This window comes from Cricetulus griseus, chromosome 8 (genome assembly GCF_003668045.3).
Source record: "Cricetulus griseus strain 17A/GY chromosome 8, alternate assembly CriGri-PICRH-1.0, whole genome shotgun sequence".
NCBI classification, from domain to species: domain Eukaryota; kingdom Metazoa; phylum Chordata; class Mammalia; order Rodentia; family Cricetidae; genus Cricetulus; species Cricetulus griseus.
The window spans coordinates 90,974,191-90,999,803 of NC_048601.1; the positions used below are offsets into that span (position 1 = coordinate 90,974,191).

Genomic DNA, 25,613 nt, shown 5'->3' on the forward strand with positions numbered 1-25,613 from the left:
CTGAATCTCTAACCCTAAAGTCCAGTTTGTACCTAAGGTGATGACATCACTTAAGCTGTGCTTCACACGGTATGAGTTTCTGACAAGATTTAGATGAGGTCTTAGGGTTCATTTATTCTGACCTCCCTCTCAAACAGCATCCCTTCTGTCCTCCTTAGCCTGGTGGCCATTAGCCTCTGACGGAGCACTCCCAGGACTGAGGAGTGCTCTCTCCAGAGTAGCTGTGCCACTTTTGACTTATTATCAGATGGTCTGCCTGTAGACCTGGACTCTAGGGTCTTGTGACTCCTACTCATCGGTTCTGGATTTCTCTCTGAAGTCTACATCCTTCAAGACAGCCTGGTCTTCTGGAGGTGGTTCAGCCATAGTGGCTAAAGCACAGCCCCGCCCCTACCTGTGATCTGAGATTGTGTCTATAGCATCTCCAAATCATTTTCTATTTATTTGGCCTCATACATTAGTCTGCCTCTGACTAATTTTCTTTCTCTTTTTAATTTTTTTTATTGCCCTTTGGTCTATTGTTGCTCGTAAAACCTTAGCTGAGAGAAAGTCATTTAATCAAAGGCAACTCAGGCTCTCAGTGTTACAGTCTTAAGTACACCGTTGGTCTGACATTAAAGTGGTTGTTCTATTAATTGGCAATATGCTGATAAGTATTTCCATGTGTCCACAGAAAAATCATGAAAGGTAATGTTGGTGATCTTAGGCCTTTCTTAATAGGCTTTATGAGATCACAAATGCCTTTAAACTCATTAGTGGTGGGTGTAATTAGCTGCCACATGAGCTAATGCTGGACATTGCCCTCTGAGTCTTAAAAACCTGATAACAGACTAATTAGGACAATCTAATCTTTAGTCCTGCCAGATCCCTTCCCACACTTCTCAGCTGCAGGAAGAATGGACATTTCAGTCATTTCTATTTCTGACATCACAGCTCGCATAGCTGAGAACTGGGCATGTGCGGGGTGCCTGTGGGCTGTGCAGTGCACACACAGCTGTGCTGGAAGGAAGTGCTTGCAATCCGTGCACTCAGCGCTATGGAAATGAACTTGGCGCACACCCATGAGCATGGATAAATGCCTAACTGCCTTTCTAATCACAAAGCAGTTTTCTATCTTTGGCACTTAGATGTTGTGTAAAATAGACCGAATTCAATGCCAGATGACTGCTAGACCGGCTTCATTTGAGCTTTAGCAAAAGTCTTGAGAAGCCCCAGCTATATTTCATTCATCTCATATGCAAGATGACCTTTCAGTCTGATTCATGCAGGATGGGACATTAGCCCAGGCATGTTGGGCTCCGTCAGCAGAGTTAGCCATTGCAGGACCTTGATCTCTATGGTGGCCCAAATCTGTCCTGTAATGTCCCAGGTATTTATTTTACTCAAGGTGTGTGCCCCACCTTCAAATCACATGGTATGTGGAGGGCATCAGGTGCCGCTCCCCACAGTCCCTTTAGCCTGGAACACTGGCATCTCAGCATAATCAATTTCCTGGAGTCTGTTTTCTCCTTCCATCATGTGGGCTTCCGGGGCTTGAACTCAGGTTTTCAGCCTAGATAGTAACTACCTTCATCCACAGAACCATCTGCCCAGGCCACATCTGGTCGCCCCCCCCCCAACCCCCACACTTTTTCCTGCTCTGGAAAGCAATTCACTTGAATACCACACCTTGTGGGCATTCAGGGCCCTTCCCATACACTGCTGTTCTCAGACTTGTTCAGCTGATATTTACAGATGACACAGATGATCATGAGCAAGGCTATAGTAAGACAAGGAATCCCCACTGAAGCTGGGCAAGCAGGCAGTGTAAGTCGGCTTTGGGTTATTACTGCCTGTCTTCAGATGAGTGGGGAGACTTTCTTCAGGGATGTGGAGGTTTGGGGAGAAGTAAAAAAAAAAAAAAAAAAAAATCCCCAGATAGTCAGTTCCTTCCAGACATGAAGGAGTAAATCGGTAAAGGGTCATAGCATTAAATGAATGTGCTGGTTTCTTATATATTTGATAGATCTGTGAGATCGGAAACTTAGGAGCTCTGAGCTGGCCCGATGCTTCTTAACTCCTCCAGTTGTCTCAAGAGGTGGGCCAGTTCCAGGATTTACCCAACACCACCCTCTTACCCCTTAGGATTTATTCCTTGTTCATCGTCAGAATTTACTCGTGTAAAATATAGGGAAAAACCATTTTAAAATGATAGCAGAATAATTAAAAACAAAACAAAAAAACCATAGGCTGTGCCATGGGTACCACTTGGCAGCTTTACTACATCAGGAAATCCAATTCTCTTCCTCATTTTCTACATTCAAAAACTAAGAACCCTAGTAAATGACATCTTGAAGGGTTATACAAGGGTTAAGCATGATAATCTAAGTGTGTGCCAGCTCACTGTATGTAGACTACGACAGTAGCCACTAAAACAGTTTCTCTGACTCTCTCGTTGCATTTATTAATATCTGCTATGGAAAAAGGCTGTGCTGGAGCTGTACAGAAGTTGAAGAAGATGATCTCTATGGTAGTTTGGGAAGAAAACACCAAAGCACTGGGCTCAGATGAAAAAAGCAACAACTTATGAGTTAAGTGAGTGGTACATTTTCTGGTAATGCACAGTGAGCAGTCTACCATTGTGCTACCACTGAGCTGAGCTACACCCCAGCCCTTTCTGGTCAAGTGACATCAAGCAGGTCCTTACAACCTTGTCATTGTGCAAGGCTGAGGAGTCAGGAAGTTTCTCATTGTCACCTGAAGCCAAGACTTCTTCCCAACACTATTAACAAATGCCCCAGGAATTCCAGCCTCCAGGGAGCAGCCTCAGGCCACTGAGAACCTCAGAGCTAGGGGTGGCTTCTTAGGTGTCACTGTCGCTCAGTAGTGGCTTGGGAAGAAGCAAGCATGTGAATGAATATAGAACCCAGGGAAGGCTTCTGAGCCTCCTCCCTGAGCCAAGGAGAGCCTGCCCTTTCTTCACAGAGCAAATCTGCCTTTGCCAGCCTGCCAACACTCTCAAACCTAGGAGGAAGATGAGGGGAAAAGATGGTGTTTATCGGGGGGAAATTACAAACCCTTCCTGGCTCACTGACCTGAGGGATGAGGGAGCCTACTCTACCCCCTGCCCTCCATGATGGCTGGTTGGGAAGAGTAAACCATAGTTCTAGAATTTTGGAGCACTTCAGTTCTAACCTAAGTCAGTAAAACCATTTTTGAAATTCAATCCTTTCCCATTCAGCAGCAGGTAAGACCATTTCTACCCCCAATCCCCACCCCCCGAGTCTGCCAAGAATGAAATAATGGCTGATCCCTCTTGGCATTTACACTGAGCACAACTGAAGGGACAAAGCAGATGTGCCCTTAGGTTCGTTCTGCAGTAGTGTTCTGCAGGTAGCCTTCTGCTGGGAGGCTGGAGGCAAACTATTCCAAAAGGCTGATCCACTGGCGTGCCTTCCGGAGGACTGAGATCTTGGATTTTCATGTAATGATACCACACACACCCATCATATGGAGCTGTCCTATCTAACTTGAAAACAGTCATTTGGCCCAGGGACACCCTGCTTAAGTTTGTTCCATACTGTAGTCTTCCAGGAACATGAGTCCGGAGCTTTGTTCCAAGACTGAAGTTAGTTGTCAGGTGCCCGCTGTTCACAAGACAGCACACCAGACCCTTTGTGCACTCAAGGGACCCCTGCCCTTTAGGGATAACGAAGCCTCAAACATGTTACCATGAGCAAAGGGGAGTCACCGGCAAGGATGGCAGAAGGCTGGTGTGATGGAGTTTTGGGGATGAGGGCATACTTTTCTCTGGAGGAAGGGCACAAAACCTGAAAAGTGTTTTCCCAAGCCAAAGGGAATGAGAGCAGGATGGTTTGGTGTTTTGTGTGAAAGGCTGTGTGCTGCTCATCACTAAATAGACGTTCTCCAGTTATTGTCCATCGTGACTGAATGACTGGACAGCTAACGGTGGTCAAAATGAGATCTCATTCAGTACCAAAAAGTTACTCTACATTAAACACTGAATTCCTTCCCCTGCTTTTCCCATTGAAGAAATCCCTTTGACAACTCCAGATTCTGAGATACCTACAATGGTTATTTTAAAAGTTGGGATGCACCTTCATTTCCAGTCACAGTGAAAGGACTCGGATAAAAGGCAGACTACCAGAGTTCAGCTGCTAATGTAGGGAGGATCCTGTTGCTAGAGACAATGTGCTGAGCTCTGGGAGTCATGAAAACGAGCCCTGCAGGACCTCTGCCTGCCCTGCTCCCTGGGGCTGGTCCAGACTCACTGTCTAACTCCTGTGGCCTCTGCCTATACCATCTGCCCAAGGGTTGGAACTTTGTTTCCAAGCAGGGTGTCTACAGGAAATCTTAGTAAGAGTCATGTGTATGCAAAGCTATATTACCCAATGTGGGAAGTGTTTTATAAGTAATGTCTGGTGTGTGTATTCAGACTCTTCAAGTTGTTTTCCAGCTTGTGTGTATTCTGTGTATAATTAATTAATTATAATTAATCATCATCTATCCAATTTACAGGGATATTACCAGTTTGGGGGTTATCTTGTGTAGATTTAGCAATGATTTAAGTACTTTAAAACATTTTCAGAATTTTTAGTGTTTTCCTCTTTATTTCTTTTGAGATTCGTTTTCAGTCCATAACCTCAATAGCCAATGATGGAGGATCAATTAAAGCAGACATTTGTGCCTCATCAAACTGAGAAGAGCCCAGGCCAAAAGTACAAGGATTTTGTTGCTGTTTGTGTCGGTCCTTTTTTTATTATTATTATTTTTTAATTTCTTGCTGTATGATGTAGACCACCTCAGCCTCTCAAGTTCTGGGATTGTAGCACATCTTAAACAGAAATCTCTTGGATGGGGGTGGGTAAGAATTTTCTGGAGGAAAGCGTGAACATACTTGTGACCAAACTATCTATCTGATGTTTCTACATTTCTGCTCCTTAAACCCCTAGAATCTGAAGACAGTTATCCACTGAATGTGTCAGTGTGAGTGTGTGTCATATGTGGTACCCATGGAGGCCAGAGGAGAGGTCACGTCTCCGGGAGCTAGAGATGCAGGCAATTGTGAGCTGCCGATGTGGGTGCTGGGAACTGAACTCAGGTCCTCTGGCAGAGCGGCAAGTGCTCTTAAGTGCCGAGCCATCTCTCTAGCCCCACTTTTCAGCCATTCCTTAGGTGGCCCCCTAACATATGACGCGTGCAGAGACACATACAATTCCATCCTGCCTCTGTAGCTTTCGACTAAAATCAGTCTGATGACTGCTGACCAAACAGTCACCGCATGATGATATCAAGGTGAACAAAAATAGAATTTATAGTAAGAACTTCCCCTTCGGTTGCCCTGTCAAGGTTCAAAGACTGAAAAAAAAAAGAAAAGAAACAGTCCTTCAAACAAACAAAAACCAGAGCTTAAAAAATTGATGCCACTAAACTACAGCATTGAATCTATAAAGTCCAAGGAATGTATGGGAATTAAATTTAAATTTCTTCCTATGAAGCCCAGCCAGGCTCTCCGGCTTGGATGGCTTTCCAGTGGCTTGCTGCTTCATGTTACTGTCTCGCAAAGGAGTGACATTTAGCCTGTACTCTTTCATTGGAACAGGACAGCTGGGAAGTGGTAGAAGGACTGAGGGGAGAGATGACTTACACCCAGGAGCCGCCCGTGCAGAAAGGATTTTTGCTGAAAAAGAGGAAGTGGCCCTTAAAAGGCTGGCACAAGGTAAGACATCAGTGTTGGCTGCTCCTTTGTAGCTAGCACTCTGTCCCACTCAGAACCAAGTTCTGAGAGCTTGTTTCCTGTTTGAAGTTGGAGACTAGGCTGGATGTTAGCATGTACATCTTGCTAAATTCTGTTTGCTTCCCACAGAGATTCTTCTACCTGGACAAAGGAATCTTGAAATATGCCAAGAGCCAAACTGATGTGAGTCTTCTTCCTGGTCCAGTATGCTATTGCAGAAGTGTGCAGGGTGCTTGAGGTCAGCCCAGAGCCACAGTGCCCTGTGGGTAATAGTTATTTCAGGTGACACAGAGCTTCCTCTCCACATACCCTGACCCCTGCTCTCTTAGCTCCGGATCTGGGTGGGGTCCATTTGCTACCAGGAAAAGGTGCAGGGCAGCATAGTGGTTACCATAGGCCTGCTCTGGTTTTAGCTAATTACAGGAACAGAGCATGTGACATGTATCCTTATCATTCTTAATGGTTGATTGGGGGGGGGTGCTTGATGGAGAAAGCGATGGATAAGGTGGACTTTCTCTTGGAGTTGACCCTAGGAGGTTGTCCTGGAAGGTTCTGAGTGCCCAGCAGGCCTGTCTCTAGGGCACTTGTCTCCTCTTTCCCTGGCCTTCTAGTCCTCCTTTGTCTCTTGTCTGTACCCTTCCTCTTAAGTCACTTATGAATGAACTTAGACGACAGACACTAAGCCAGAAGGAGATAATTGCCTTGGCGTCATCTCATGAGGTTTTTCTCTCACGTCCATGCATCCTGACTATGAAAACTCATTATTTAGCTTCTGCCTTCAGCCTCCTCTTCAGTGAAAGGAGGCGAGTGCTTCACCCTTGCGGAGAAAGAATACCGCACGTGTGCCTATCCCAACTGGGTCTGCTTGCGTGGAGGGCTCCTTCAATCCTGGTGTTCGGGTTTACCATTGGTGGATGTCAAGATGAGGTGGTAGGGGCCGGGCAGGATGTTACAGCCGCCTTGACTACTGTGCCTCTCAAGTAGCCCTTCCCACACTCCTGTAGATTGAGAGAGAGAAGCTGCATGGCTGCATTGACGTGGGGCTTTCGGTGATGTCTGTGAAGAAGTCATCCAAGTGCATTGACCTTGACACCGAGGAGCACATCTACCACCTGAAGGTGAGGCTCAGCCAGGGCTGGCTTGCAGCTGCCGAAAGGGCTTTTGTTGCAAGTGGAGTTGTCTGAAGCAGAGTCTTGCTCTCTGTCCACTCTCGCTTCAAACTCCTGGGCTCCAATAGTCTCCAGCTTCAGCTTCCTGGATAGCCAAGGACGCAGCTCTCCCTTGGATGTGTAGAGGACTTTCTACTGCTATGGGATTGTCCACTACCATACTGCTGGTGATGACTTCGGGACATCTTGTGGGCAGTCTTTATCGCTAAAGTATTCCCAAGAGATACTGTTGATGTTAGGATGGGCCGGGTTTTTCTTGGTTGTGCAGGACTGTCTCTCACACTGCTTGAAGAGTTAACATCCTTGTCACCATTCCCCACATGTTACCACTCCTCCCCAGAAACAGCAATCAATAGCAAAAGCACCTTCATGAGCTCCTTTCCCCTAGGCTGTGTCTTTAGTATTTATAGAACCATTTACCCTAGATTAAAATACATTCTCTGAAGTATAATATTTACTGTGTGGAGCCCTGACTTACGACTTTAGCCAGTTTTATAAACACTTTGTTGAAATCCTCATATTGTAGTGAAATGTCAATTCTTTTTCTCCCAAATTGGGAGTTTACAAATCTTAGTCTGAAAACTTCTTACCCACTTGTGTTTCTCCTGAAGGTGGGTGACGTCATAAAAAGCATGACGCTTGAGCTCCAAGGCAACATCGGCTTGTATGTGATTGCTTGCTAGCCATTAAACTTTGACCAGCCATTAAATTCTTGAAAAATATTAGGTTCTTTGTTTGTTTATTTTTGTTTTGTTAAATTACCAAATAAAATAAAATAAAATAAAAGGTTAGTCCTGTGCTCATTGGCAGGGCTTTATGCATAAGGTCTCTAAGGTTTACCCTAATTCCCTGGGGGACAGTAGGGTTAGTAAGCTTAATTACTGTTGATAATGATTAAGCAATGCCTGAATGTTGGAAATAAATTGAGAATTGCTTAGGCTGGTTGCTCAGTGTTTAGGGAATGGGGCCTAAGGTTGGGAAAACCAAGGTTCTCACCTGTCCCTGTCTCATATCTGTCCCCTACCCTAACTCTGCATTCTACGCTAGTTCAGTGTGTACGGCAGTTCCACTGACACTGTGGGCTGATGATTCTTTGTTGTGGGACTGTCCCGATGGTATGGTTAAGCCTTTACCACTGGACGCCAGTGGCTTCTCTTCTCTAGTGGTTACAGTCCACACTGTCTCCAAGTATTTCCAAGTGTCTCCTGAAAGAGAAAATATCCCAGGTGAAGTAACTATGGCAAAGTAAATGGGGGGGACCCTCTAATATTAAATATTTAAGAGAATATACTACTCCCCTGCCTGCTGTCAGTGGTTAACCTCTTCTGCAGGAGTTGGCGTTGTTTTCCTGTAGTCCTGTGACTCTTCTTTCTGTGTTTTCGCAATGCTTGCTCATCTGAAATTCTAGTTAGCAGAAAGAAGTGTCTACTTTTTAAAGACTTAGAGTAGGATGTGTTTTACTTGATACCATGAGACAGAATGGCTCTCTGCAAGTTTTCCCTGGTTTCTCGTTCATTCCTGAGCATCAGCTCTGATTTATAGTGTAGGCCTGTTGTTAGCTGTGGTTTTCCTACCCCCTCTTTATCCTTAATCTCCCCCACCCCCTACCCGCCACAAGATCTGAGTGTATAGCCCAGGCTGGCCTTGAACTCACAAACCTCTTGAGTGCTGAGATTAAAGGCATTCACCACCACACCTGGCTTGATTCTCTCTCTCATTTTATACCTGAGAAGTCTGGGCAGAAGAGCAGTTAAGAAACCACCCAGCCACAGTCCTGTAATTACTGTGGGGCCTGTGGTAGAACTGTGGTTAGTTATTTAATAAAGTGCCTTGTTCCTCTCCTTGTCTAACCAATAAAAGATGAGTCAAGATGAACGCTTCCAGCATTGGCTTTTCAGGGCTTTGGGGAGTAGATCAGTGCAAGGATCACACAGGAGTCTTACAAAGTTCCTATTAACTACATCTGGGGAATGCAATCCTTTCATAACACAGAGGAGACAAATTGATGTGTTTCTGTTTGTGCTGTGGCTTCCTGCAGGCAGGCGCTAAGGAGGAGCCTCCAGCTTTGTGTACCTCTGGTAAACATAGATTCAGGTTCACTGTGTCTCTGCTGCTGCTGAGGCTGTCCATCTGCACACTTTCCTTCCCAGCCCCAGTCTCAGGCAGGATTTTCCCAGCACTGGCCTGGCAGGCCATTGACCCACCAGACATCTTTTTGAGTTATTTTAAATTACAGCCTTATGAGTCTATATCCTCCTTTTACCTCGCTTTTCACTTTGAAGTTATGAATATCTTTTATACACATAATACACCCATGCTCAATAACTTGGAAATGTTTTAAGAGACAAATGTGAGGTTTTGTTTATCTGTTGTTTAATAAAACTGGCCCTTGCCAGGCGGTGGTGGCACACACCTTTAATCCCAGCATTTGGGAGGCAGAGGCAGGCGAATCTCTGAGCGAGTTCCAGGCCAGCCTCCAAAGCCACAGAGAAACCCTATCAAAAGGGAAGAAAAAAAAATTGGCCCTCTTTGCATTCTTAAAAGTTGCATGGCAGTTAGAACATCTCAAAGAAAACACAAATATGTGTTCTGTGAAGGTACCTCTTCCTCAAGCATTCTCCGAAACCACATAAATGCAAACCAAGGCAGTAAATTCGATTTCTTCTTTTTCATGTGTGCCTTCTCAAAAAGAGCAGGTCAGAAGTGGCCTCATTGTGATGAATAATTGAACCTTTTAGGAAGGAGCTCTCTTTGACATCTCTCAACTTAACCTGTAGGTGAAGTCCGACGAACTCTTTGATGAGTGGGTATCCAAGCTCCGACACCACAGAATGTACCGGCAGAATGAGATCGCCATGTTTCCTCGTGATGTCAGTCACTTTTTCTCGGGGCCCACTGTTACAGATTCTGCCCCAGGAGTGTTCGATTCCATTTCCAGTAGGAAGGTAATGATTGGGCTGCCAGGAAGGAGTCTGAGGGAACAGAGAGGCCCATTCTGGGAGTGAGTCTGAGGGAAGTTTTGTGGATGGAGCAGGGTAAGCTGGGTGATATTTAATTAGTCTCTTGACCAGTGAGTCTGACCCAGGATATAACTAGCATGAATTAAGGTGGGGAGCTCAGGTAAGGAGATTCCTAAGGCTTGGGCTTTCTCCCAGCCACACTGACTTTGGTTTTCCCACCTGCCTATTGGATGCAACTAATTAAGCACCGGTACAGCACACAGGATTGCAGACTCTTTCCCAACATATCTTTACTGTGGTACCACCATTTCATAGGAGAAAATGAGGACTGTCACCCAAGGCCATGGAACATGGTGGAGTTTAGCTGGGTGGCAGGTGGAGGTATCAGAGTCTCTTCTAGGGGTCTTTGCTAGAAGGTTCTTCCCAAATCACCCTGCTATCCTTTCCCTTAGAAGCTGTCCCTGCCACACTCTGTTTTGATTTCTAACCTGCTCTTGTCATCCATGAGCAGCGTAGCAGTCTGTCAAAGCAGAATTCATTTCAAACTGGAAGCAATTTGTCATTTTCTTGCGCTGGTGACACACGAGTTCCATTCTGGCTACAGTCTTCAGAGGACATGGAAAAATGCTCAAAAGGTAGAGCAGTTTGAGTCTTCTCTGTCTGTCATGGCTCTGAGGTGATGCGTGCTTGGTGTTGCCTTCTCGTGTGTTTGTGTCCCTGCAGTCACTCATCTGTATTCCATCCCCACTTTGCTAAGGAAGGTCTCATCATCATTAGCCAACATGCTCTCCCCACAGAGCTTAGTTTCCTCACCTGGATGCAAACAGACTTCCTAGTCTAGTACCAAGATGGATGCATGAATTCCTCCTGGAGCCATAAGTCATATCTCCATGGGTGGGGACCATCAACTCACTCACAATCTTTAAATTCCAAAAATGACTCTGCTGCCCACCCGAGGTGAAGAGCCAGTGTCCACTGATTAAGTGTAAGTGGCCAGGTGGAAAGCCCAGTTGAGCATTCTCCACCGTGGCTGTACACTAGAATCATGGAGAGAGTTTTTAAAGGTTTTATTTTATTTTTAATGATGTATATTTGTGTTGGGGGGAGGAGTATGTGCATGCAAGTGCAGGTGCCCACAGAAGCCAGAAGAGAGAGAGCATCAGGTCTCCTGGAACTGGAGTTAAAGTTATTTGTGAGCTGCTCAATGTGGTTAAGTCCTGTCCCTTGACAGAAGAGAATACCCTCTTAACATAACTGTTGAGCCATCTGGACCCTTTAAAGTGTGGGTGTGCCCATGCCTATGCCTCTGTCTCAAACATGCTGTTTAAATTAGTCTGGGGTGTGGCTCTGATGACCCTGTTCCCAACGGCCCTTGAGTGACTCTGACCAGGAGGAAGGATTGATCACTTCTGCACAAGGCAACTCAGTGTTCTCAGCCTCAACCAGCTAAAACTCATCCAGGGAACTATACTGAGATTTCTAATGGGATAGAGGGTTCAGATTTAATTGTCTACAGTGAGGGCTGGAGCAAATGGAATTTAAAATTTTTGAATTAAAGAATTAAGTTGAGAGTTGGAGAGAGAAAGAGCTTAGTTCATAAGGGATTTGTTGTGCAAGCATGAGAGTCTGGGTTTGGTACCCAGAACCTACAAACAAAGTCAATTGTGGTATCGTCTACTTGTAATCCCAGGCCTGGAGAGCTGGACAAATATGGATACCTGGGGCTAGCCAAAATTAGACTACTTGGGAAGAGTGGCCAGTGAGAGAAAAACAAAGTTGATACAGTTCCTGATAAAGACCAAAGGCCTACACACATACACACACACACACACACACACACACACACACACACACACTCATACACACTCACATGCATGTGCATGCGCGCACACACAGAGTTTTTAAAGTATGCTCTTGATTTACAGTCACTCTTAGAGAAATCTGTCAGCAGCAGCCTTCTGTTTGTTACATGAGATGCAGTTCCCTCTGGGCATGCAGCCCTTTCCCTCCCATACCTGTCACTCCCTAGCTCCACTGACTAGCCCTGGCAAAATGATTTCCAGAGTATTGTTCCTGGACCATCATTGGCAGGCTGGCCAGGGTCCATTAAAATGCCAGTTCCCAGACCCAAACCAGTTGTATGAATCATAAGCTGGGGATAGGACCTACAATCTGAGGGGTCACAAGCACTCCAGGGGATTCTGTGCATCAGAAGGCTGAGAGCTATGATGTCGAATCATATATGTCTCCATTGCTCAGGAGAGACACCATGTGCATCCAGTGCATAGCCAGCTGTGGAGTGGACAGTTTCTTCAGTTAGCGACTAGTGTCTAGTCTGACCATGCTCTTCTGCCATCTGAGGCCCGTCAGCAGTGACTCACTATTGTCCTGAGGCAGGTCCCCAGATACCAGTACAGCTTCGAGCCATGGCTGCTGGATTAGGAATGCTGCTGCTGGGGTGTGGGAGCGACCGCTGTTTTCAGTTGCTGCTGTAGGCCACGGCTGAGCATTCTGCAAACATCAAATCATTTCACTCTCAGCCCTATGGCTACATGTGTAATCATCCCTGTTTCCCTATGAGCAAACTGAGGCACAGAGACCCCGTGCCACAGTTTACCAAGTGGATTTAAGTCAAGGCAGCCGAGAGCCATGTCATAAACCACTATCATCTATGGCCTTTCCTGTGTGGGGAAAATCAAATATGGAAATACACAGCCTGGTACTCCCTGGTGCTAGTGGACAGTTGTGAACATCTGCTCTTCCTCCCACAGACCTGGCACACTGCCACGCCTATCTGCTGGAAATGAGCCAGCTCTTACAAAGCATGGACGTCCTACACCGGACATACTCAGCGCCAGCCATCAATGCCATCCAGGTTGGCTTACCCATTCTTCTGTTCACCTTCTGCCTTCTACTTCCTCTCCTGTCCCCTGCATTTAACTAACAGTGGGATGTTGTCCATCCGGTTGCTTTAGCCAAACTCAAGGGGATGGCTTTGGTCGCTTCCCTGTGCATTTGTCCCTGCAGTTTTGGTGGACCTTACTGTCTGTACTCTCTTTCCTGTTTTGAAATGAAGGGTGGAGCTTTTGAAAGTCCCAAAAAGGAAAAGCGATCACACAGGAGGTGGCGGTCCAGAGCTATTGGCAAAGATGCTAAAGGAACCCTGCAGGTAACCTTTGCTTCTCCACCAGGCTTGCTTTCCTCACGGTGCCACACTGAACACCATGTACAGGGGCTCCTGATTCAAATAGGACAGAAAAGTGGAAGTTCTGGAGTTGATCTCTGTCCCCTGTCAGGAGAGTCAACTCCTGTTACTAAGACCCTCTGGTTACAGGAATAAGGCCGTGAGGACACTAAGGCAGGAGAAATTTTCCTGGGGACCAATGTCTTGGCATTGGAGGGACTGCCCCTGTCATGAGGATTTGGGGTCTTTCCTTCTTTAACATCTTAGCTTGTCTATGATACTCCTTGCTCTAGTGTGTGCCTTGCCTGGTGGCTGCTGTGGCCCAATACTCTGACCTACTTGTGTTGCTGTCATCTCTCAGAGTGGACCTACCTTCTCTTAGAGTCCACAGGCCTGAGCCTCTGTCCTGCAGGCCCTTTGCCACTTTTCTTCAAACTCTCAGCGCCCCCTCTAGGGCCAAACTTAGATGCTTTCAGAGCAAAGAACATTATGCGTGCAAATGTGAGCCGAGGGTTTGTTTTCTAGACGCTCCAGGTGCAAGCAAAGAAAACAATCCAGGAACTGATTTTCTCTGACAGCCTGGTTATGTAGTGACATTCACTGTCATTGCAGCCCATGACTCTAAAGCTCTCATAATCTCTGAGACAGCATGTGATTTCCTGCCCAATTGTAGTTTATAGGATACAGGGGCCATGAAAAGCATCTTCCCAGGTTTTCATTAATTTTTCTTCGAAGTTATCCCTCGGTGGCAAGATGCACCTCTAAGATGCCCCCTTAATCAGTTCCAGTCATGGAGGCTCTGCTGTGAACTTCTCCCTTTGTGGTCTCTTTAGGTCCCTAAACCTTTTGCTGGCCCAGTGAGACTACACTCTTCTAATCCTAATTTGTCAACACTGGACCTTGGCGAAGAGAAGTGTTACTCAGATGGTTCTGAAGCCTCATCCGAGTTCTCCAAGATGCAGGAAGACCTGTGCCATGTTGCCCACAAAGGTAAATGAGATCTCCTTCTTCCTAAAGTACTTGATGGAACTGTCTGTCAACACCAAACTATAGCTATCATCTTTAAGAGAATAATAGTTTATTCTGGAGTCAATTTTGAGTGATCATGGCCCAGGAACACATATCTAGGTTACCCCAAATTCCCTCTTCCGGAGTGGAAGCAGTTTATGAAGTTTTATAGAACAAGAAAGTCATAAATCAAGGCAAGTTTAAAATACATTGGGGGATGCACCAGAGCGGTGGTATCAGAGAGAGATTTTTTCCATAGGCCCAGGATGCTTTCTGATGGCATTCCTAGCTTGTGGGTTGGTAGAAAAGTGTGGTTTTTTAAGTTGATTAATTCTGAATTCTAAAAGTTTTTTTGTATGTTTGCTTGTTGTTTTTTAATCTGTTAGTAACAAGATGTTAGTTCTGACACAAAGGTTGGCAAAGACATGTCCGAGAGGGCGAGAATTACCCTAAGATAGGAGACTTTGCCTCCAGGCCTGCATCATTCCAGTCTCTGTATGACTCTGCAGTTCTAACCAGTCAGCCCGTCTCTGCAGGTACAGCTTCCTCCTGGGATTTCTCGTTCACATGTCCAGTGCATGACTGGGGCATCCTTACAGAAACTGTCTCAGTTGGTTCGTGTTCTGCTCCAATAAGGTGTTCATAGCCTCCTTTTTACTTATCCCTTTGGTAGTGTAGATGTTGCTGCCAAGATTTTCTTTATGATCTCTCGGAAGAGACAGTGAGGGTCTGGGATCTAGATGACAGGACTCAAGGATTCAACCAACTGAAGGCTGAAAGTGTTTCTAAAGGTTGCATCTATTTTGAGCACAGGCATTTGTCATTGTCATTGCCCCCTAAACAAAACAGGACAGCAGCTGTGTGCCAGGTCTCACATGTACAGGTGCTTAAGTATCTAAAGATGCCTTAGCATGTATTAGAGACTATGACATGGCGGGTCTACGGTACTTTACAATTGGAGCGTTCATATGCTGGTGTAGATTATCAGTTGGTTACTTTGGGGATTAATGTAGCATTTATTCCACCTGTTTACAACCCTGACTAACAGTTCCTCTTGGAAGAATCCATTTATAGGAATTACTAAAAATGTATCTATGTAAAGATACCTACTGCAGCATTAGTCCTCCTATCAACACATAGAAATATGTGTTTGATGTTGTTAGCCATGACAGAAAGATCAGGGGTGCTGCACAGAGGCCTCCCTGTCCACTGTTTGAAGGGACTCTTTTAATGGAGTCATGATTCTTAGGGACAGGTTCTCTCATCCATGACTGGTGGCCATGGAAGATGGTGCTGCATTCTGGAAAGTGGCCTAACACTAAATGCATGCCTTCATTAAAACCCAACACCAGTGCTCCCAAGCATTTAACCCAAAGAAGTGAAGACAGTTATGGGGACAACTATGCACAGATGTTTAGGGACATCTGTGCTGTGCCTCAGTGGTAGAACCTGCATGTTAGCACCATAGTACCAAAATATTACTAGCAGATTTATTTGTATTGGCCAAATCCTAGAAACAACTCAAGTTCTTCAATAGAAGAACAGTTAAATACATGGTGGTATTCATGCAATGGAATACTACTCAGCAATAAACTGGAACAAACCATTAATATATATATATATATATATATATATATATATAGAGAGAGAGAGAGAGAGAGAGAGAGAGAGAGAGAGAGAGAGAGTGTGTGTTCAAGGACATTAGCAGAATGAAAACAACTGATTTCTAAAGTTTACAACCTCTATGGCTTCACTTTGTAAATGGTATAAAATGAAAGATGAAATTAGTAGATTTCAGAGTTTAGGGACAGTTTGGGGGGATGAGGAGTTTGGATGTGATTATAAAGGGACCTTTGTGCTGATGGGCAGTTTTGCATTCTGCTTGAGGCAGTAGTTATAGGAATTTGCCAATGTGACCAGATCACATTGACCTATAACCATAACATATGTAAAACTGAGTGCATGTAAGTGAAGAAATCTGAGCACACTCCATTACCCTAACATCTCTGTCCTGGGTTTATACTGTTAGTGAGTAGAATGTTACCATGGGGAGGAACTGGGCACAGGGCACTTCTGTACTGCTTGTCAATTCCTTCCTGTCCATAACAATCTCAAAGTAAGAACTACAAATAACCATGACTGGGGTTGTGTATGGTTCAGTGGGTAGAGTGTCTATTTAGAAATAACTCAAGTGTCTGACAAGAGGGGATTGTACTTTTTAATATAATGTGATCACATAGTGGGTTATTTAGCATAGTAATAGCGTCTCACACCGAGCACCAAGGTGTTGTGTCAGGTGTTTGCTGAATGTTTTAGATGCAACATTTCATTCCGTTCTAGCAGAAACTTGGGTAGGGAATGAAGTCTTCACTACCTGCATGAAAACCAGAGCCTAGCAAAGCTACCCAAGGGTCACATGACAACAAGCCCGAGGCTGAATTACAGCCTGGTCCAGGCCAGGATGTACTCCTTGTCTATCCATAAGGATAGGAGGTCAAATGTTTAAAAAAAAAAAACAACCCAAAATGTAATAAGGTTACGAAACAGTATATAGGTAGAATGTCATTTTTTAGAAATAATAAATATGTTCCTGGCTTATGTGAGTTTACTAAAATATCTAGGATGTGCAGAGCGTTATTTTAGTGGCAGAAACTGAAGTTCTGAGTGTTGCTAGCTCCCCTCTGCCAATGTTTCTTTTCAGCATTCATTTATTATTATTATTGTTAAAGAGAAGATGGATTAGAGCATTTCAAGGGGCATTCCCACTAGTGCCTTCCTCTCTGTGCTCCAGACTTTTCTTCCTCTTATTATTATTGATTCCTGCAGAGAATATTCCCTGCTTCATATCTGTACTCTTTCTGTCTCTCACCTGACGAATCTAAAATCCATTTGCTTTATGAGTTGGGTTATAGGGCAGCCGCATCATGCTTGTGACAGCCTCCTCCCTCAGACTCCTTTGCTGGCCACCATGTGCATCTCTGTAACATGCTGTCCCATGTCTATGAGAGCTGAGGTGTTGCCTGGCTGGTCCTTCCCAGCTCTCCAAGTGCCTCATGGGCATTCTTTAGAAGGTCCTTGCAATGAGGACGACATTTTAGGATTTGTGGGAGGAGGTGTCTTTAAACCATCATTACCTTTTAATAACATGAACTGCCTATTTAAACCTGAGGAGACAGTGCCCTTCTCCCATGGGGAGATGTCTAGGTCTTACCTACACTGTTGAAACGGCTTGTCAGCCAGTTAGAGGTTGCCATCCACCCTGAGTGTACCCATTGATCCTGGCTTCCTGCAGTGGTCTCCCTGTCTGTAATCTCCCCCACGCCAGCTGTGCTGTGGGGTCTTTGTGAAACCAGCAGGCGGTAGAGTTGCCACTTACATCACTGAGGTCAAGGTTTGTGCTCTGGGAACAGGCCAGGTGTACTGTTCAGCCACAGCCAGAGTCCCTTGGGTTTATAGGAGCCTAGCCAGCTCTTCTCCCTTCCCATGGCTTTCAGTTCTACTTGCATTTATTCAGTCCCCTCTCACCTCTCCTGCACCACTAGAGGGGCCTCACGGAACAAAGACCACACACAGATTTGCCCTGAGTCCTAGCGCCTTGTGGCCTTTCATTTATCTGTCCATTCAGACTCAGCTATGGTGGCCTTTCTCCCTATGTGAGTCTTGATTGGTTACAGATACTGTCTGTTGTCCTTTGACTGCATCAGGGGTCTCTGGACTGTTACTTTGTAGCAGCTGAACTAAAGTCAAGAATTCTGTGGATGTCATGTAATGTACCATTCAACATGGCACAAACATCTGAGTTAGGCTTTTGTAGATCACGTGATAGGCAGCCAGCAGATACCCATCCCAGATGTAAAAGTTCTTCTGTACACTCATTTTTAGGCATTCATTGAGATCTTCCTCGTGGTTCATGTTTCTGGCTTTCTACATATCAACACACATATAAGGAAGTGGAATGAATATCCTTAAAGTCACAATTTTTGTTGCATATATTAGCTTTTACATTTCTCAAAAATGTATTTTATGGGATTCTTAATTCACAAGATGGGCTAAAAAGTCAAAACCAATTTTGTGCTTAAAAACACTGGAAAATGCTGCTGACTGTGGCTGTTTTGGTTTTACATGTGGAACTTTAGGTGGGAAAATCTCTGAAAAGGCCTGAAGCAAGGAAACTGTCAGCTTTGTTAAGCTTTGATTTTCAGTGTTATTTGTGAAATTCCCCCATTGGTCCATTGCTGGGAGCATGGCAGCAGACAAGCAGGCCTGGCACTGGACCAGTAGCTGAGAGCTTAACATCTTATCCACCATCACCCAGCACAGAGCCTACTTAGCAGCCCTCAGTGATAGGCCACACCCCCTCAACAAGGCCACGCCTCCTAATCTTACCGATCAGAAAGTATTTTACGGCTATGGGCACCATGCAAGAGTTGAAACTTAAAAGAGGCAGATTAAAGATCACCAAATCATCCCCAAGAGTTTAGGAATGTTACTCTTTCGAAGGTTCCCATTAAAAGAAAGAAGGGCTGGAGAGATGGCTCACTCCGTGGTAAAGTGCATTTCCTGCTCAAGCACAAGGACCATGTTCAGATCCCAGGACCACATAGACCTGGGCTTGATAACCACATAGATGCTGGGCGTGATCTCAAGTAACCCCAGCACAGAGGTGGACAGAGACAGGAGGCTCTCTGAGCTTGCTGACTTCCAACCTAGTGGGAAAGTTCCCAGCAGAGAAAACAAAACCTCAGAGTCCAGATCCGTTGAGAGACCCTGCCCTTGCACCTCCTCAAAAAAAAAAAAAAAAAGCAGAAAAGAATGCTTCTTTGAACATGCATGTTCTCTCTCTCTCTCTCTCTCTCTCTCTCTCTCTAACACACACACACACACACACACACACACACACACGCAAGAATGAAAGGAAGGAGAAATGGAATCCTACTGTTTTGGGTCCTGTGTGTTCTCAAGTGCTTTCTCATTGTTTCCTTAAAGCTCTCTAGATACCAGAGTTCCCCACATACTCAGTCCATTTAGGTTTGGAAATGGATGATTCCTCCAAAGTCTAAACCATAGCAAGGCATCAGAAACTGAATTGAATTCACATTTGCCTTACTACCCATGGTCTTCCCTCTGTACCACACGTTGCGGTGCTGTTGATAAGTGTGGTCTCTCCTGAAGTGAAGAAACTGCTAAGGAGGGCGCATGGGCAGAGGAGACTCCAGCTCATGATCCATGTACGGCTTCCCAGTCCAAAGCTCTCAGGGCCTCTTCAACCTAATGTGGCAATGGGAACCTGAAGCAAAAGCAAAGGAAGGGCCAAGAGTCAAATGAGCAAAACCTACTGTGTCTGTTCTGCAGCTGGAGCTGAAGGGTTCAGACAGTCAAAAGCTTCTTCTCCAGGTCAGGTATGGATAGCTACCTGGGATCCCAGGACTCAGGAAGATGAGGCAGGAGGACTGTGGGCTTCAGACCAGGCCAACCTGGCAAGATCCTGAATCCCTCTCTCCAAAAGAGCCCAATCTGTGTCCCACTGTCATAGTCCAGCAGGGCTCAGGACAGGGCGAGGAAGAGACTTTAAAGCAGATTCTGTGACTACCTTCTGATATTTGACTTCCCATGAAGGCAAGCAGCTGTGTTGGACAGTGTAAAGAGACTGGGGCAAGCATTGCATAGCCACAGCAGGTCTCAGAGCACTGTGACTGCAGATGGGGCTTGGTTAGCATGGACTAAAGACCATTTGGCAAGTGTTTGAGGCCTGGAGAGGGTGGGCCATGCTCTGGGGTGGGTGGCTTGGATGATTTTTGAGGTTCTCTGTGGCTCTGTGTATCTTGACTCCTTTGTTTATGATAATGTATCCACAGGTACAATACACTCACTTAGAAATCTTTTTTTAAGCTTTTTATTCTCTAGTAAATTTAGGATGACATTAGAAATAAGTAAAAACACACTCCTGACGTAGGAAATTCCTCTAAACTTTGTGAGCCAAGGTCACTGTCTTAGTCACGGTTTCTACTGCTGCAATGAAACACCATGACCAAAAAGGGAGTTGGGGAGGAAAGGGTTTATTTAGCTTACACTTCCACAGCACTGTTCATCACTGAAGGAAGTCAGGACAGGAACTCAAACAGGGCAGGATCCTGGAGGCAGGAGCTGATGCAGAGGCCATGGAGGGTGCTGCATACTGGCTTGCTCACCCTGGCTTGCTCAACCTGCTTTCTTATAGAACCTAGGATTACCAACCCTGGGGTGGCCCCACCCACAATGGGCTGGGCCCTCTCCCATTAATAACTAATTAAGAAAATGGCTTACAGCCAGAGGCATTTCCTCAGTTGAGGTTCCCTACTTTCAAATAGCTCTGGTTTGTGTGAAGTTGATGTAGACTAGCCAGCACAGCCTCCCACGATGTAATTATGATCTCCTGACATCTAGTCACTGCTCTGGGAATGACTTATAAGTTGGCCAAGAGTGACCACTTTAATATCTTCTGGGTGGGTCTAGGGCTATTTCAGAAATTCAACCAAGTGTGGTAGGACACACTGGTAATCTCTACATTTGAGAGCCTGCGTCTGGAGGAAGACACATTTGAGGCCAACTTGGGCTATATGGTGAGAACCTGAGAACCTGTTTCAAAACACACACACACACACACACACACACACACACACACACACACAGATACACACACACATTTAGTTATCACGTATGCATTTAGGGGATCTGGTTTTCTAATCCTTTTTTCAGGTGATTGAGGCAGAGTTTTTTTTATATCTGACAATGAAATATGACTGTATGGGTTTCTTTTTGTTTATTTATGCTCACTGTAGTCTTAGATATATATTCTTTTTCCTGAAGATAAGGGAGCTGGCAACTGAACCTAGAGCTTTGCTCTTGCTGGCCAAGCACTCTCCGTGAGCTCTATTGTTAGCCTTCCTAGCTGCACACTATGAAACAGATAGTGCCCATTCTGTCCTTTAAAAAGCATAAACAGGAACTGTCTAGTCTGGTGGAAAGTCTCTCCTGGCAGCAGGGCATCTGGAAGGCAGAACAGTTGAGCTGGGAAAGCAGAGCCAGCCAGGTGCATGCTCATGGTATTTGTAGGAATAAATGTGTCCATGGAAAGGAAGACTCTTCAGAGACCCACTAGGACAGTATCCTGGGGGCCTGAGGGCAGATGTCTAACCAGGCATAAAATGCAGTGAGGAACCTGTGTGGCCTGTTATCCTCCTCCCAAGGCTGCTACTCTTTGGCTCAGCGAGCTCTGGTCAGTCCTCATTCATATACTCTCTGCTGTATGTGCATTTATTGATAATCACCATCCTGATAGAGCTAAGTATCACACTACTCCTGCTGCCCAGATTCCAAGAGAGTGTAGGTACCACTTTCACTCTCATGCATCTTTTTCATCATCATGACCATTATCCTTTGGTAACATCCATTATGCATTGCATTTGTGCATTAGATTAAGGACTTTGTATGCATTGTCCTACTTAATCCTTATTACAGGCTATAGAGTAAATGCTAGCAGGCTTCAGGCTTCATTTAGGCTTCAGGCTCATCAGATACTTTTCCAAGGTTATAGAATGAATAAGTAATGGGCCCCTACCCTCTGGTCTTAGAAGCAGCACCATAGCTTATAAGTTTGTGTGTGTGTGTGTGTGTGTGTGTGTGTGTGAGAGAGAGAGAGAGAGAGAGAGAGAGAGAGAGAGAGAGAGAGAGAGAGAATTGCTTGTTTGCATTAGGAAATTATGAGGAATCTCTGGATCTGTCACTAAGTGCTCCAGACAGCCAGCAACAGCATATAGAGACAATGGGCAGTCTTCCTTCTCACTGGTAAATGAAGGGAACAAGTCGGTAGTAGGTATTTAGTTTCTGTTATTGAATAGGCCATTCTTGGATAACAATACCTCTGAAAATGCAAGCCTGTGAAATTTAATAAAATACCAGGTCACTGGAGAAGCCTGTCACAATCCCTTCCTTCTTGCCCTTCTGTGACAAACTATAATGGAAGAGAATGGAAAGATAATATCTAGTGTGGTCTCTATGATCCCATAACCTTAGGAAGTTTCTTCACCCTATGTGATCACAACCCAATAGATATTTGTCATACCCATTCCTGTGTTTCTCTCTCTCTCTCTCTCTCTCTCTCTCTCTCTCTCTCTCTCTCTCTCTCTCTGTGTGTGTGTGTGGGGGGGGGGTGTATGTACATGCCGGTGTAAGTGTGCATGTTTGTGTGTATGAGTTTGTGTGCATGCCACAGCTCCCCTTGGGGGAGGGGGAGAGGACAACCTTGGTGTCAGTCCTCACTTCTGTTTGAGAAGGTTTCTTTGTTGAGTCCTGCTGTCGGCCAGTCTATCCAAGCTTCCAGAGATACTCCTATTCCCAGCTCCCATCTCACTGTTGGAGCATGGGGATTGAAGAGTACAGGGCTACATAGATTTCCATGAGTTCTGGGGACTCGAACTCAGGTCCTCATGCTTGCATGACAAGCACTTTGCCCACTGAACCATCCCTACAACTCATTTTGAAAGCTCTAGTTTGGGCATTTAAGAGATTGCTGGTTCTAGGTTCTCACTGAACCTGAAAGCTCCCTAAAGTGAGCAGAGTGTCCGAATGCCAAAATCAGAGGTTAGGGTTCTAGTGCAGCCGGAGAAACTAGGAAGAGATAAGGGCGACACATCATTTAAGATCATTTTGACCTTACAGAAATGCTACAAGAGGAGAACAAAGAACTCCCAGAAACCCTGCATAGTTTTTTTTTTTCTTTCACTTTACTACAGTTATTTCTTGGCAGTTCTTTCTACATACATGCTTTTATTTTCTGAAATTTTCGAGAATAGGATTCCTGTATCATTATGCATTCTTCGAGGCTTTATACTTTATATACTCAGCAATGGTAGTTTTCTAACTCAGGACATGTCACTGGGAAATGACACTTCGGTCTCCCATTCACGATGTCAACTGTGGAAAATGTCTTTTAGTGTTGTTCTCCTTTGGGTACAGGATCGGCCCCATGGGTACACACTGTGATTCATTGTCTTGACTTTTTAGCACAGTTTAATTGGGGCCAGTTTTTTATAAAGTTGATACCTTGTTGCCTTTGAAGAGTTCAAGCCAGTTTTTAAAAACAGGATGTTCAGTTGTCTGTGTTTCCCTCATGATCAATTCCAGATTGCTTATCCCGGACTGGCCTTTAACATAGTGTGACTTTTCCAAGGCATTGTAGATAGAGGTACCCAGTGTTTGCCTGCCTCGCACTGCTAGTTGATTTTTACCACCTGGTTGAGTTATGGTCTCATTTTTCTAATGTAGTGATAGAATTCACTTATAGCCAGCAAGCCTTGTTCTTAATTGTCCGTAGCCTTTAAGGACATACAACTGAATACTGCTGGTTTTCAACCTCTACATCCTAAAATCATGGAATGCCTTAGCAGGCACAAGCCTTGGGATTGACAAGTGTATGTAAATGCTAATAGATTATATTTTCCCAAGGAGTTTTTAAGTCCACAGCAAAATTGAGCCACACAATTTCCCTGTGTGTCCCTTGCCACCTACATAGGCCTCTCCCACTCTGAGCATCCCACACAGGGTTAGGAAAGGTAGCCTTCAAGAACCCGTGTTGTTACGTGTTGTCACTGGAGCCTGTAGTTTCCATTAGGGTTTGCTCCCACACAGTCAATGTGTTTTTAAAAATCCACGTAGAAGGTGTATTTACTGAACTCGGGATACTTTGCTAAAATCTTGTGTAAGGAATACACTTTTTTTTGGGCTGGAGAGATGGCTCAGATGTTAAAGGCTAGGCTCACAACCAAAAATATAAGAAGTACACTTTTCTGTATGTTCTTTTTAATTGTGCCTCTTCCTTGTTCCTTCTTGTAATGATTCTATCTTTGTAGTTTACTTCGCTTTAAGGTCAGCTTTTAATAGCATATCGGCGGAGAGAGAGAAGCTGAAGCAGCTGATGGAGCTGGAGGTCTCCTCTTCTCCTTCTGCTCAGGTCGTCGGTCTGAAGCATGCCCTGTCATCTGTAAGTTGTGTGTCTTTGTTTCATAAATGTCTGCAAATGTGGCCAGCCTTGTGAATTACTAAGACCTTCCATTTCCATGGCTGCATTGAAAATTGATGATTTTCATGATTGAGTTGAATCTCAAGGAGAAAAACCAAACAAATTTTCCAAATTATACTCAAACCTTTCTTCAGACTTGTGCATTCAAAATAATCCCAAACCGTAGTAGGTAGGATTTTCCTAAATGTTCCATTCTCTGAGTTTGATTTTTTTTTTTAAATTTACCTGAATTTTTCAGTTTCTATCAAACTTTTAGTGTATGTTTGTGTGGGAGTCTTACAGACATTTTTTGGCTAATGCTTACACAGTTTGACATTTGGGAGATTTTGTGGCTCTGGGGCATCGTAAGTTTAGTTCAACTTAACAAATAGCACGTGGCAGCGAGAAATTTCCAATATACACGTTTTCCGTCTCCACGGCAAGGTGCTGATCCTACTTAATGCTCTTCCAAATATGTGAAGGATATTTTATTTGAATAAATAATACAAAACCTTCAGCTTTTCCTCCCGTGGACTCAGAGAGATGAGTCATGAAGTGACTGTCAGGCGGTCATTGCATCTTCAAACAGAAAAACCACTGTCATGGCCTCAGATGAGTTTCAACAGCCACGGCCGCTCGTGGTTATTCTCTCTGCTTCACTCCCTTGCTCAGAATGGCTGGGCTCCATTGATATGCCGTGTCCTCTGCTACCTGGGTAGCTGCAGGTGCCTGGCACTTTAACCTTGACCTCTGTCAAGAAGCCAGAGAACCTTTGGAACAGCATACATATTTTCTCTTTTCTCTTGTACTTGGGAATTTCTGCTTTAAGAAGAGGAAGAAAGCATACACACAAGGAATTACCGTCTCAAGCGCCACTGACTTGCATTTTGGGTCAGGTGGGAGTGATGAATTTTAGGATCATGTGACCAGAACCCAACATAAGGACTGAGGAGGAAAAAGTCCATTCATGGTTTCTGTTTGTCATGCTACTGAGAAAAGTAGTGCTATCAGTGTACTGTTAACTAGTGTTACAACATAACGTTAACCACGGCCCCTTGACGAGGAGCACACACTGCTTGTTGTAGATGTTGCAGATACTTTCAGTGGCAGTTCCAACTACCCTATCTTTTGTTTTGTTTTATTTTGAGACAGGATCTCATCTAGCCCAGCTTAGATCTCATGTAGCCATGTGGTTCTGCTTCGGCCTCCCATGTGCTTAAATTATAGTCATGTGCCCAATTATGCTATTTTTGAATGACAAATTTAAAAAAAATATTGGCTCACTCCATATGTAGAGTCTCCATTTATAAACTTTATTTATTTGTTTGTTTATTTTTGGGTTTTTGAAATATGGTTTCTTTGTATAACATCCCTGGCTATCATGGAACTCACTCTGTAGTCCAAGCTAGCCATGAACTTATAGATATCTACCTGTCCATGCCTTCTGAGTGCTGGAATTAAAGGCATGCGCCACCATGCCTGGCTTTCCAGTCCCTTTCTTAAGGTCGGAGAGAAAGAG

At 44.7% G+C, this 25,613-nt stretch overlaps 1 protein-coding gene across 7 annotated transcripts in view; it reads left to right on the forward strand.

Moving 5' to 3' along the window:
* Positions 1-25,613, forward strand: part of Osbpl3 (oxysterol binding protein like 3) — a 167,788-nt gene that overhangs the window by 97,878 nt on the left and 44,297 nt on the right. For 6 of the 7 annotated variants that reach the window (XM_035448775.1, XM_027429607.2, XM_035448777.1 and 3 more), the window contains 9 exons: positions 5,603-5,719; positions 5,867-5,920; positions 6,742-6,855; positions 9,684-9,851; positions 10,378-10,501; positions 12,638-12,741; positions 12,943-13,035; positions 13,884-14,040; positions 23,946-24,076. In XM_035448775.1, the coding sequence (XP_035304666.1) occupies positions 5,603-5,719; positions 5,867-5,920; positions 6,742-6,855; positions 9,684-9,851; positions 10,378-10,501; positions 12,638-12,741; positions 12,943-13,035; positions 13,884-14,040; positions 23,946-24,076 (1,062 nt within the window). The remainder of the gene's footprint in view (positions 1-5,602; positions 5,720-5,866; positions 5,921-6,741; positions 6,856-9,683; positions 9,852-10,377; positions 10,502-12,637; positions 12,742-12,942; positions 13,036-13,883; positions 14,041-23,945; positions 24,077-25,613) is intronic. The other variant, XM_027429608.2, reaches the window with a different exon arrangement.